Source organism: Nanorana parkeri, unplaced genomic scaffold (assembly GCF_000935625.1).
Source record: "Nanorana parkeri isolate BGI_ZX_2015 unplaced genomic scaffold, ASM93562v1 scaffold211, whole genome shotgun sequence".
NCBI classification, from domain to species: Eukaryota; Metazoa; Chordata; class Amphibia; order Anura; family Dicroglossidae; genus Nanorana; species Nanorana parkeri.
The window spans coordinates 848,128-863,082 of record NW_017306479.1 but is presented as its reverse complement, the minus strand read 5'-3'; the positions used below and the strand labels follow the sequence as shown (position 1 = coordinate 863,082).

At 40.9% G+C, this 14,955-nt stretch overlaps 1 protein-coding gene across 1 annotated transcript in view; it reads right to left on the bottom strand.

Moving 5' to 3' along the window:
* Positions 1-230: 230 nt before the first annotated feature.
* WWOX (WW domain containing oxidoreductase) overlaps positions 231-14,955 on the bottom strand; it is an 811,799-nt gene continuing 797,074 nt past the window's right edge. Inside the window, exon 9 of the mRNA XM_018555739.1 lies at positions 231-864. Coding sequence (XP_018411241.1) covers positions 676-864 — 189 coding nt within the window. The 3' untranslated portion in view covers positions 231-675. The remainder of the gene's footprint in view (positions 865-14,955) is intronic.

The following is a 14,955-nucleotide window of genomic DNA, read 5'->3' as shown; positions in this document are numbered from 1 at the left end:
CTGGAATTTCCTGACTAACAGCTACTGTTCTGGGAAGATATAACAATGCTGGGTGTGCACACACTTGCACTCATACAGTGTAAGTATTTGTCCCTACAGTATGTTATTATCTTGAAGGAAAAAAATCTAGCTAGTAGTTCCAATTCTCACATCTATGGCAGCAGGTGGTCGAATGAAGGATGCTTTTTGATTAGTAGGGGGTTACTGTATCCAGAATGATGGCTTTTGATTATTAAGGGTTACTGTACCCAGTGCGTTTTGAACAATGTTATTAAATTCATGTTTCAGTTAATTAAGTGAAAAGCGGCTTTGCTTATAATCAGAGCTATCATTCAACTTTTTATTGTCATTTTGTAGCAATAAACGCTCCATTTTGAAAACTCCTTAATTTTAAGACAAAGAAATCAGCTTAACTCAGTGCGAGGAAAGAGATATTGTCCCTTTAACCCTGCAGAATTCCCCATTTCCCTCTAGTACTTAACATTTTTCACTATGTTGTGACTGCTATTATTCCATTTAACACTAGTTAATCTGTATCAGAGGTATATAGAAACCCTCTTGATGATAGGGTTGGAAAGCTTCCAGAGCTGGCAGGTTCCTAGCGCACACACACACACACACACACATACACGCACACACCACTCCGTGTGTTTTGATTCTAACATCAGCTCCCTGCTATTTGGACTGGCTGCCAACTCGTTCTTGGATAAGCCTCTCGCTCAGCTCCCACAAGGCCTCTGCAGTCTCCTCTCTCTGGGCCTCCTGTGACGGCAGGCAACGGCAGCAGTTGTTAAAGTACATTCCTCCAAGGCCCTCCAGGTCTGGGGAGACCCCGCAGTAGACAGACGTGGCAGCCCCTTGTTGCTGAAACAGAAAAAGAGATGTATCAATTGAATGAAGCTGTGTTAATTGTACACGCAGAAGCAAAGAACATCAGTACATTATTAGCATTAGCATATCTGCTGAGCTTTCAGAAATCAGCGTGTTTGTTTACAGCACAACTTAGGTGTTATCTGTTAAGTCATTGCCTACAGCAGAAGTTCTTAGCCTTACCCCCAAGTGATAAGGGTATGGGACTAGTTTTCTAAATATTGTTCTTTTAACAAAAACATTGTTAGATTAGATTTTTAACCATCAGAGTTATCACTACTGGTTAAGGAGACGAGGCTTCTAACCAATCAGCGATCAGATCACTTAACAGGGATGTCTTCCAACATGTCATTATTGCCAGTTGATATGTTGGATTGCTACCTCTATTTAGGCCTTACACACGCCTTTCTTTTTGTTAAAAGTGGAATCAACCTTGTTGTGTAAAGCTGGCCGTACCCCTATAGATTTTCTGCAGATTTTCTATGGTCAGATGGAAAAAGTGCAACAGATTCCTCCATCTACGCTAAACTGTGTGGATGGAGGAAACTCCCACTGGGCCAAGCTTCAGTATCTTGCTAGTCGGCCCAGCTGGATTTTTAAAATACCTAAACAATGCCTGCATCCAATCAGATTGTTCAGGTATTTTGACAGCCAGCGGGGCCGATTAGCAAGATATTAAGCTTGGCCGGTGGCAGATTTCAACTGAAAATCCATATATACAGTATGTGTAGCAGACAAGGAACATGGTGTATCCTTCCTCTTAATCCTTTGGTTGTCTGTGTAACTAGAACTCCTGCTAACTAGGTCAAAATCTATTCACAGCACATTAGTAAATGGCCGCGACCTCTGCGACCCTGGTAGTTCCGCCACTGGAGCCTGGTGTATAGTTGGATAGTTGCCTAAAGCTTCATCTGGGGGATTTAAGTTGTAATTATGAAGATCTAGTGGTCAAGTTTAAGCTTTCACAGGGCTAAAGACTCCCTTCCAGCCTCACCCCCCACCCCCATCCACTGGCAGCACCCTTACCTGGCAATTGGCTGCACAAGCACCCAGACATGTAGGTGAACCTGTTTCTTTGCCTGCACAGGTTCACTTTAATTTGTGATGACAGAGCTCTATATAACAACATTTAGCAGAAGACACTAACTTGTCATCCTTGGAAGGTAACATGGGCTGTTCCCATCGAACAATACAGGAATAATATGTAATTAATATAAAATGTTACCATGCTATAAATTATGATATACATCACACTCAACATATACCAAACAGTCAAGCCCTGTGAATGCACCTATAGTACTACTGGAATCACCTCAATCTATTCTGCAACTGAACAACACAAATCCACATTTATTTCTACTGCTGTAGCAATCAGGCTTCTCGAAGCGATCATCTCTCCTCCTTCCCAGAAATCAATTGCAGGCTCTTATTTAAAAGTACGATGTTGAACATCATTCCTTTGAAGGATGGACTCTGCCTCTTCAAAATCACAGCCCGCTATTGCCAAGGAGCAATATCTTCTGACACATCTGATATAAAAAAATATGGCTGAGAATTAACCCAGGCACTCCAATTAAGCCCATCATGGAAAGTGCAATTGGGCCGCGAGCCAAACACTGTCCATACATTTCTGGTCAGGAGTATTTCACGCTGGGAGTATTAGTGTTTAAAGAGATCTCCCCCATACATTGCAGGTGTGCCAGGCAAAGAGTTAACCCTGGTGTTGCCACATATCTTTTCCCAACGTTGAGCATGCTTTCAGAAATTAATAGCACATCAAGAAAATGTAATTCACAACTACACATTTGATCATTTTTGCACATTTGATTGTTCCTCTGCTAGATTTATATAATCTGTCTGTAAAAAATATGTATCAAGAGCTATATTTGCAAAATGCACTAAATTAATTATAGGGATATCTGTCAGGGTACATCAGTCAACAGTCATAGTACAGCTATTGCCCAGACCGCTGCACGCTATGCGTGAAATCATCGCGTTGCCGCTCGTACTGCACATGTGCGAAGACGTGAACGTTCGCGCGCAAAAACGTGCACACGCATGTAACGTGCACACGCATTTCCTTGGCACCAGGCGGGCTATTTAAAGATGGCTCCTGCATCTGCACTTTGTTGAGAGATCTTCAGCTGTACCTGCCTCTGTGTTTCTGCTCCTGATATCTGTTTGGCCCAGCTTGACTCTTGCCTGCTTGCTGCCTGCCTTGTGACCTCGGCTCGTCCCTGACCATTCTCCTGCCTCCTGATTCGGTACCACTCTGCTAATTTGGTGTATGACCCAGGCCTGTTCCTGACTCTGCTTCTGCCGCATGCTTCTGTATCACGCTGACCGCACGTTACCGATCTGGCTTGTCCCTGACTACGTCTCAGACTCTCACACCTGTGTCGTCTGGCCTGCCATCGACCACCAGCTGCATCTGGAGTCCGCATCGGCACATCCAGTGTGCCCAGCAGTCATACCAGCCACAGGCACTCGTGTCCTTCTCTGTCTGTATAACTACTGTTCCATCTCCAGTAGAGCACAGACGAGAGCAGCAAGGGAAGGCCTTCCTCATCACTTCAGGCTCATACCAAGATACGTGACAATATCTGTCCATCAACTTTATCTCTGTGTGGCTTTTCATTTCTGCTCCATGACCATTGATGCAGTGGAATGCATTGTGGGATTTCAAGCGCAACTTAGTTGTTTTTGAGGAGATAATTTTTGTTCCAGGAATATCTACACACTAGGAATGCAAAGATATTTGTTCAGATACAAGTGCCTATACTTGGCATTTTCACAAGAACTACCCGGGTTGCAACGGTTGCAGCTGTGACCTGGCTCTGGCGCTCCACCACTGTCCTGAAATCATTAGTCTGTATTGTTTTAGAAAAACTGTCACATGACAATAAACAAATAGGTCTCATTAATTGGTATCTGTGATGGCAAGTATTGGTACTTATGCTTGGTCTTGAAAAAATGGTATCGGTGCATCCCTTGAGGGGCCGCTTAGCCAATGCTCCCTAAAAATGACAGCTGCCTCCTAACTTTTGAGTTTTTCTCTGGTATAGTAGCTGTAAAAGTATCTGTACTTGTACCAAGTACAGTACTTGGCATCTGTGCATCCCTAGAACACACAGATTTTTGGCATGTTATAGGTGACATTCTGGTGCAGTTCATTTAGGCCTTTTCCATGTGCTGCCATTCATCACTATGGTGGTTGCATTTTTCTGGAAGTGCACCACACACGCAGCAAGTGGGATCTTTTTTATAATTCACTATTCAAAAATGCATTCCAATCCATTCTCATTTTTCTATTGCAACAACATGCGCTAAATTGCATGGCTCTGTGCACAATTTTGCATGCCAAAACACTGGGTACAAAGTACACAACGTTTTGGTGCATTAGTTTAAAAAAAAGCTGCACATACTTCTTTGGTACAATTTTGGCACATACAGTATGGCTGCCAATTCAAATAAATGAGATGACGTGTGAGCATTCTCCAATTGAGCTCACGTTCCAGTTCAGCTATGTTGTCCTAGATTGTTCACTTCTCCTGCCTTCTCCAAACTCTTCACGCTTTAGTGAATAACCCTGTAAGTGATGCCACCACTATGATGCTCACTGTTTATCTTGCTGGAGAGGAAGCTGTATTTGAGGACCTGCCATACAAGAATCTCCCTGCTTTTGATTTATCTAAACCAGATTTTAACTACAAACCTCAGGCAAATTTTTTACTATTCCAGCAATGAATACGGTCAGTTGATACTAGGGGGTGACAATAGCGGATCTGGTGCCTACCTACAATATGACCACTTATCGAATAAAAAAATGTACCAAAATTTCTACACCAAAAACAACTGATCCACATGAATTTGTAAAAACACCTTAAAGGCAAAGAAAATACACAGTTGTGACATGCTTTCTCCTGACTTCAAAAGCAATGCATAGCATTACCGGGCAAACCCACCCAAAAGTGGAATTTCAGTTCAAGGAGATGCCTGGGTTAGCTCCTAGCCTCCTCTATGTCTCCCTGCCATAATTTCCAATGCACCAGAGAGCCACAGCAGACCCAGGAACACAAGTGCAGAGATCTCACCTACAAAGTCTGAAGATATCAGGAAGTTTAAGTTCACCTATGAGTCAGTATCTGTGTTACGTCAGTGAGTGCTCTGTCCAGTTCATGCCCCATTCACACCTGAGCATTTTGTTGCATGTTTCCCAAAGTGCAAAAAACACTCAACCTCAAGAACTCTATCATATAATGGCGCTCATTCACACATGTGAGTTGTATCGCCTGTGGCTTGTAGCTTGAAGCCTAAAAAAGTACACAGGCTTCCTTTTGAGCAGAATTGCATGTTTGTGGCCCCAGAGGCTTCAAAGAGAGTGCATGAATACCATGAGTACCATGCGGGTCAATGCATGTTTTTTGTGCGATTTCACCCCCAACTGTCTCCACCTAGTAACTGAAACAAAAATGCTCAAGCTTGAAAATGCCGAAAAGCACCTGAATGAACAATAAAAAAAATGCTTCAAAGTAGCTTGAAAACGCTCACCCTCAAGTTTGAATGAGGGCTAAGAGTGTTCTTTGGTATGGGAAGGCCTACAGCGTAATGCTAGGTATGGTCTAATGTGGTCCAAACACTGTCAATGCAACTGCCTCCATACATACTATCAGATCTAACTATTGGGGAGGGGGGTGGCTTGAAGGGGTGCTCATCAGAAGTTGGAAATGTGCCAGAAGACCCTCCTTTCAAGGTGTATCCAAAACACCCCTACTATACTTCACACAAACACTTTGCTATTGCCATTAATTAAATATAATTAATTTACAGTCCTCTGCACCCACTGGATCAAATTCTGCACAATTCTGGCACAGCTCAATCAAAAATTTCAAGTCTGCATCTATTTTTTTTTTTGTATTTGCTACTGTTTACATTTATTGAGTTACTGGTTTCCGAATCATTTGTGAAGCCACCGTTCACATTAATGCAATTTGTCACACGTCTACTGTTGTGCTGCAATGCATGTCAATGGAAAACGTATTATTCTTCATATGGTGTCCATTCACACTCATGCAACATGATGCAGTGCGATTTTTGGAAAGGTGCAGGTGCTTCCTGTGGTGCTGCACAGTGCACTTCTGGCACCAAAGACTTGAATGTCAATGAATTAAAAAAATATGTAACATGTATTTTATGTGTTTTGGCACATGCCAATTGACTCCACCCCCTAGCAACCTTTACTTTATTTCACCTTCATGGGCCAAAATAAAACCTCATAATGCATTAAAACGCACACAAAAAAGTGCTAAAAAGTGTAAACTGAGACAAGGGGGCTGATGTATAATACTTCCATCCAGCGTATAGCTGGGCAAATGCCATTTGCACAACATTACTGCCACTATATGGAGCCGAGGAGCACAAGAAATTCCATGGCATAAGCAAGCAAAAAAAAGAAATGGTGCACACATAAGCCCTTTACAAAATCTGTGCAGTATCTTATCCTCTATGCTATGTTATCCTATATCCTCTCCCACATTCTATAGTTCTCTACATAGCTGGGTTATCAATTCTTGCTTTTGTTTAGCTCTGTAGATACCGCAGGCCATTGCGAAATTTGCATAAGGGAATAGAATTTGGCAATATAAATATACGCTGGGCAAATATTTGTAGAGGGAATTCCCACCATTAGATGGAGACAAGGAGTATAGCATTTCCCATGCTCTTTGGCCCCACCTTGTGGTGGTAGTGTTGTGTGAACAGCATTCTCCCAGCTATATGCTGGGCAGAAGTTTTATATGTCAGTCCCTTAATGTCAAATGTATTAAGGATTAATAAATAATTACTGAAATGTAAAATAGTGAATTATAACTATTAGCTATGATTGTCTTTAACTGAACCGCCCATGTATAGAAGACAGAAGAGGGAGCAGCATCTAAGCAGATAGATGTGTCAGTGGTTTTGCAATGTCTGGGAGAAAGATTAGAAGAATGAAAACTAATTTAGGAGTATTCCTTTAAGTCTGCTTCACACCCACCAGCAAGTTCCTGCAAGTATAAATGCACACCCATCCTGCTTCTACTTAAAGAAATGAAAGGGAAACATTATAGATTTAGCTGTGGTTTTATTCGCAGTTTTGCCAGTAAGTTAATTAGCGAATTACCAGGAAGTATTTTGGCAGATATGTGAGCGATGCAGTGGGATAGAGAGGTTCAGCAGCTCCTTCCCCTGTCATTTTGGCAATATTACAACATAAGGTATTGCAGATTGCTGTGACAATAAATTATCAAGCACTGCATTTTATTTTTAGGTCCAATCCATCTTTAGACTGATAATGTGGAGTGGCGATAAATCTTACAAACTTTGTTCGGTGCCAGAAAACGCTGCGAGCGTTGTGTAGTCTAAATATTGTAATGTATATTTTATTAACTTCAAAGATCTGAAGTGGCAATGCATAGCACAAAAAAAAAATCAGAGCTTACTACTGCAGTAGTGGACAATTCAGCATGGTGGGGTGTTGCAGAGCCGTAACTATAGATCATGGGGCCCCATAACAAAAAATGTGATGGAAGCCCCCCCCCCCATGACCTCTCTCTGGGCTGTGAGTAATGATGCCAAAATTCCAAAGACTCCTCTTGTGCATCTGAAATCATCTCTATACTGAAGACTTTACAGGGGATTAGAGTTGTCATCAACTGCAACCACTCTAATCCTTAATGATACAGTGCTGTGTTATCTTCACATGTTCTATGTTTAATTTTCCTCAACAACCTAATGGGGCCCCCTTTCATCTATAGTTACACCACTGATGGGGTGCACATTAGCAGTGTTGCTAGTACCAGGCATCCAGGGCACGTGTCCCAAGTCTGATGTTCAGAGCCACGGGTACCAAGGTTGCGAACTGTCCTCCATTTATCTTTTACTGCACATCTGTTATGCTGGCTCCACCTGTCCATTGGCTGACTGTACTTTATGCAATTGTGACTATTTTGTGCACACACTATTTAACTAATTAAAGAAGAACTCTGGGTAGAATAAAACCTAACCCTTGCAGTGGAGCCACACCTGCACTGTAAGGGTGTAGTGCTCATTTTGGTGCATGGTGTAAAATACTCACCCGAAACGTGTCCCTGCTGGCTGCTAGACCGGTCCCAAAGGCCTCTCCTGCCATCCACACCGGCGGTCTATTGACCTGTGAGTCATCACGTCTAATATAGGAATTTCAATGTATTTTTATACACATTTATATGACTTGAGCATGCATATTTATGCACTGGGTGATTACCCCTAACTCATTTTGAACCATGGAACCATTTGAAAAATGTCTGCAAACATGGTTACATAGTTGATGAGGTTAAATAAAGACACAGATCCAGGATGAGGTTGAATAAAGACACATGATGGTCTAGAACAGAGTTAGGTAAACTCTAGCCCTCCAGCTGTGGTGTAACTATAAATTCCATCATGCATTTGCCTCTGGGAGTCATGCCTGTGGCTGTCAGAGTCTGGCAATACCTAATGGGATTTGTACTTGCTAGGGGACCGGAGTATGCCCACCCCTGGTCTAGAAGAACATGGCAACCAATCAGATTCCAGGTTTCTGGGAAAATCGGGGACAGGCTGGTCCCAACAGATGCAGCAACCAATCACCTTGTACCATTCTGACTAGGGATGCACCGATACCGATACTAATATCGCTGCTAATGCAGAGGATTTGGGCGAGTACTCATACTCGCCCAAATGCTCCGATGCCTAGCCCAATACTTCTGGTACCAGGAAGCCGGGCAGTGAGTCATTACACGCCGCCAGGCTTCCTTATTGGCCGGGAAGCCATCCAGTGTGTAATGACTCGATGCCCGACTTCCTGATTGGTTGGCAAGCTGGGCAATCAGGAAGCCGGGCACGGTGTAATGACGCGGCGCCCGGCTTTCCGATTGGCCAGAAAGCCAGCTCCATGCTTTTTCATCACCTAGTGACGAGAACCATTGGGACGGCTTCGCTACTAATCGGGAAGCCGGGTGGTGAGTCTTTACATGCCACCAGGTTTTCTGGTTAATCAGGAAACCTGGTGGCGAGTCATTACACGCCGCCTGGCTTCCTTAATGGGATTTCCGATATTGGTATTCGGTATGGACGAATACAGAAAAAAAATATTGGTACTCGATACCGAAATACCAGTATTGGTGCATCCCTAATTCTGACAATTCAGATGTCATTAACAAGGACAGAAAAATAGCAGGGATTACATTATGAGTGCTCTTTGTCAAGAAAAGATAGCTGCTGTTTATGACATTACAAATTTAGGCATTATCCACATAATGTGACATTTTTTCTTCACAAATGATCAAATTTAAAAATTTCTTCCTCACCATAACAGCAAGAAAGCAAGGGCCAAACACACCGTCTTGGCTCTGAGTGACAATTTCATTTTCTGAGCTATTTTGACAGTGTAATAACAAGTTTTAATTTTTCACTCATCATCCTGCCGGGTCAGACACCGCAGCAGTGAGTTGGAGGGCTTGTCAGACATCTAATTAGTGCACCATTCCAGGCTGCTGATAGGAGCTGAAAACACTGCAAATGCTGATAAAGAAGAGAGCCCTTTAATCACTTCCTGATGACTTTAAAATGTCAACTGGTTTGTGTCATGTCAGTCTGTCATGTGACAAGGACATGGCGCTGAAAAGAATTAATGTTAACAAATTCGGCACACAGAAAAGTCTCAGACAATGGCCTTGTCACTGGTGTCACGAATGTTTCCTGATTCAGTTTGATACAAAATGGGAAAATTTTTTACTTATAAATACTGCAGAATTTCTAGGAGATTTGGGGACCAAAATGTAAAAGCCAAACCTCCTAATAAGGCTCATTTTTGTCATGAGCTCCAAATAGGTCCCAAATGCAAAGGTCACATGCCATCTACCATAGAGGTGTTTAAACTATACAAAAAAAAAGTCCCAGTACTTGTTAAAGAGAATCTTTAGTGGTTTTGTACATATTTTCTTTAGTATGAACAGGTACAGTATACATTTTTTTATGTTTTTGCTTTTTGTTTAGTCATGTGAATATAAACTATTGCATATAAATATCTTGCACTCCTATATCCAGCCAGCAGGTGGTGCTTTAGGTTCCTTATTACATATTTTCCCCGTGCTGCCTTTGCAGTACAACATCTGTTGTTTAGTTACAGAGATCAATAGCTAAAGCTGAAGTCTACACAAATATATATGCCTTCTTCCACTGTGAGAAATAAAGTTTGCTAAAATGTCTGATTCACAGTGAGTTGCAGCTTTACAGTTTTTTTCCCCACAACTGCTGGCATATAAGGAGGACAAGACGAGTCCTTGAGTTGCTGGTTAGCTTGGAGCAGTGACTAATTTACAACACACACAGGAACCATGGGGAACAAAAGTAGCCACTCTCCAGAAGGAAGGACAGTGCCAGCACAAATGCAGAGATGATTTGAGGATCTACAGCCAAGTGATACACAAATAAGCTACATTTATGTTAATAGTTGAGGTACTTGAATGCATTTTTAAGATTTAACTCCTGAGTTTAGTGTCACTTTAAGTCAATGAGTCGATGTGAAATCATGACAACTAGCCTTTTTAATAGAGGAAATAAAGGTCAGCAATGGAGGCGTTGAGTTTCTCTCATTACAAGTTTCCTGTAACAGTAACAGTTGGCAGTATATTTTAAGGGATTCTTCAATGATGTTTGGAGGTTCTACCTTACTCACAGTATAACTGTATGCTCATCATAAAGTTATTTTCCCATCCCTAGTACTGATTACACAAAAGATTTGTCTCGATTTGTTTCGGATCCATTCAAATTCTTTTGGGGGGGATTTCTGATCTGAAATTCGATTTGGTTCATTATTTGGAATTCTGATCAATTTGTATCAATCCAAATTTTTTGGTTCGGATTAATCCCAATTTTTTGTTTTAAGTTTGGATTAATTGGGATGGGGTTCTTTAAATAAAAATTAACTGAATAATTTTTTTTTGGTCATTTTAGATCTGTATTGGCCATCTTAGTCCATACTAGTTCTCTTAGTCCGCACTGGTCATTTTAGTCTGTACTGGTCATTTTAGTCCGTACTGGTCATTTTAGTCAGTACCGGCCCTCTTAGTCCGTACTGGTCATCTTTGTCTACGCTGGTCATTAGAATTGAAAATTTGCAAATTCGGACCAAATTTGGGAAAACAAATTTGGATCCGAATCTTGAAGCGGTATTTATGCAATGTGAATGGGAACATGTAACATTTATAAAATAGCTGTTATCCCAATTTTGCTGCAAAAGTGGAAACACTTTAAAGGGCTATAAACAGATGTCAAGCTCAGAGAATTTTAAGTGCATTTATGTGAACAAAATATGCTAGATTGTTAAATGTAAAGTAATTTGGAAAGTAAATAATAATATATTCACCATCTTTTCAAAATACACAATTGAACATGCATATTTTTGGATTTTATCTAATACATTGAAATAGAACAGCAAACGCATTATATTTCCAACTATACCCATCACATAAAAAGACACAAATGTAAATTCTTCCAAATGCGATCATTGTGCTGGTACTCTGCTAAGGAGTACATTTTTTTGCAGCTCATCACTGAACTAAAGACTAGATGAAAAATGTAGGCTGGCAAGACTCGCCAGCCCCAGTGAAGCTTCTGTCAGTCTCAATTTCTTTGCAACACTCTGGAAAGGAGTTAAGTAAAATGTTCCGCTTTCAGGATGCCTCCTTACTAGCGTTACTTGAGCACACTTAAACCAGGGTCTTCCACCACACGACAAGCGGTGTCACAGAAGCACATTGTCACAGTGATGGAAACGGCTAAATTGACTTCCTTGTTTGTTCCCCCTTTAAGCCATTTAACTTAAATACCATTAGATCTTGTCAGTTTTTGTGCTAGCAAGCAACAGGAAAGTTAACAAGTGAGTGACCTTTTAGAGGAAAGCAGTAATAAGATATCACTGTCGTTTTCTCTGCCTCTAACTGTTATCCATCTAGTTATTCCATCACTGTTATAGTGAAACAAGACTCACGTGACCACACACATATAATGATCTTTCAGTGGACGTGTTGCCTATAGGCTGAACAATAGTATAACTGAAGGACACACTACATTGAGTGACTTCAGCTTGATTTTCAGTAGAGTCAGATATTGCCTGCTCATAATTTAGGATTCCAGTGCTCAGTCTCTCCGACGTATTTCAAGTTGACTTCTAATATGACTATTAGATGGTATTGTGTAGCCAGGATCATCCTTAAATAAATTTTGATTGTGAATGATTGTGGCAAGTGGCAACACATGTAAGCAATTTCAAGTGTGAATGATTGTGGCAAGTGGCAACACAAGAAAGCAATTTCAATACTTATAAATTAAGATTGGGTTAGCGCACTCGATTGTGGGTGATCGTGTGGTTACATCAAATTTTCTATGTATTTTGCTATTAAGATTACTACCATCTTGTAGACTGATCAAACAATACATTTAAAAGACAATAAAAATAAATGAATCCAAAGAAATTTTTTTTTTTCAAGCCTATCCTTAGCTTCATGGTCAAGATCACTGGATGCTATAGACATATCGGGATTCCTAGACAGCAAGGCAAGGAAGACCATTGGTGGTTTAAAGACTGTGCCAACCAACCACAACAGAGGAATCAATTTCGGCAACATTCTATGCATATAAAAGCCTCAAACTATTACCCGAGAGGGACAGTTTGGATCAATCTCAAGTACACTGCTATTTTTGCACATTTTTATATTTGCACATGGAAATCACCTTTCACTTGGATTTTTTAAGCATTGGACACTGATTTTGACGTTTTAAACATTGTTTGTTTATTTATTCTATCTGAATGAATTTTAGTGGTTCTAATTGATTTTTGTATTTTGGTTAGACTGGTTTTATCTATACTTGTTTATGAAGCTAGTCCTGTTTTATACTTTTATATTAGCTTCCATACTGACCTCGCCAGAATCAATTATAGCTTATTCTTTTGCTCATACAGCTACCTTTAGCGCTTTGTTGAAAGCACAAGATTCAATTAACAAAACAGCAAAGTTCTGTCTTCTAAAACCAAAGACATTTTTGGGGTTTTTCATGGTGAGATATTTAATAATCTGCTGTGCAATGATCATTATTTACAGATAACGCCAGTAATACCAACAGGGTTCAGTTAGAACATAACCTTTTTGAGATCTCATAGTGGTTATAGAAGTGTTTATAGTGCAGGAACAGATAACAAAAATGAGCATTGCTCAACAACTGCGGCTGTCCTTATTCTATTGTCTTCATTTACATTAATGAAAATCAGTTGGCCTTATTTAAGTTTCTGGCCTCAGAAGAATGAATCTGGTTCTGTAAAGTAAATTCTAGTTGCTAAGAATTGCTGAACATATGAATCAGCAATTCGTAAGAATAAGACTATTTATTGAATAAGGCTGAATGTGTTTCAAATGATGAACTTGTGATGTGCCCCAAAAGAGTGGCAGATAGTTTGTTAAAATTAAACTAAAGTCATTAAAGGAGAACTATGGGGTCAGTGTTTTCCCCATAGTTCTCCTTAGGGTAACAGGAGGACACAAACTAGCGTCCTTCCATTACCCTAAGCTCAGTATACCGCGAGCTACAGCTCGCGGTATACTGAGACGCCGCACCTGGAGCGGATCCCGACGTAGATGACGGGATCCGCCCAGCTGCGTGAGTGACAGCTGGCTCTGCCTACCTAGAGGCAGAGCCAGCTGTACCCGCCCCCTCCCCTGTCCGTTCCGCCAGTCAGCGCTGGCAGATCGGAGCGGGGAGAGGGGAATCCAGCCCCTCCCCCTGTCACGGCAGAGAGCCGTGACAGGATCGAGAGGTGAGGGAACCCGGTATGTGTTCCCTCACCTCCCGATCCGACCTGTGACAGTCTCATTGTCACAGGTCGGCTTAGAACTATGAGGTGAGTGGAAATCACTCATCTCATAGTTCTCCTTTAACTGACTTTGAACCCACCTTCCCTACCTCCTTGCTGTCTACTTCCTAAAAATGCAGCACTTGCCACCTTCAGTTGTCTCTCTTCCGTTCTAAACAGTCCGCTAATTTCTCACAACTTTTATTTCTCTGCTGCGGGCAGATTCTATTTAAGACTGCCTGAGCAGTCAATCTGCACCCCTGCCTCATACAGAGCCAGCATAAAGTACATTATAATCAGTGGGTTGGTCACAGCCAAGGGGACCTCTGTGGGTGACAGTTAATTATTTAATTGAACCTATTAGCTTTTTATGAAGTAGTAGGCAACATTTGGGGTAGGTGGACTCACCTCACTCACAAAAATGTCCCTCCTCATTAGTTCCTAGTTTTACCCATAGAAAAGGTAAAGCTTAGTATGACCTAAAAATGATTTTACATAAACATGGATGTAGTAAGGTCAATAGACAGATTTTAGCTGTAGCAGCCTCTTTCTTTCTCTTGCTCTGTTTTTGATTTTTTGTATGGTGCACAGAGAAACACATTGGGAGGAATTTATCAAAACTGGAGCAGACAAAAACTGGAGCAGACAAAAACTGGAGCAGCTGTGCAAAAAAGTAAAGCTTTAATTGTACCATTTTGAAGAAAAAAGAAAAATATCAACAGTAGGTTAAAATGTTGTCTTTAATTTACTGTCCTCATGCCCTTATGTTTGCAAGGACTATTTGACTAACTTGTATTTTAGACAAAACTAAACTATGCTGCATCACAATTTTTCCTGTAGGCTGTAAATGTGTATATTTTCTTGTTGCTTCACCTGTAACATATACAGTATGTAATGATTATGCCGCTATTATTATGTATACAATACAAATGGAAAACCATATTACAGATTTTCTGTACACACTAATCTATGCTCATTTGTAGCACTTTTATAAACAAAATGCATTTAATACTTTTAGTCATGATGGTGAAGCATGTTGACTGTAATGTTGGCTGTACATAATGGTTGATCTACTGATTGGCCTACTGGCTATTAAAAAAGAAAAACACTTAAATCAGCTAATGCTGTTTAGTAAATTAAAAATTTCTCTGTAGAAAGGTGTTGCGTGGTATGTGTTT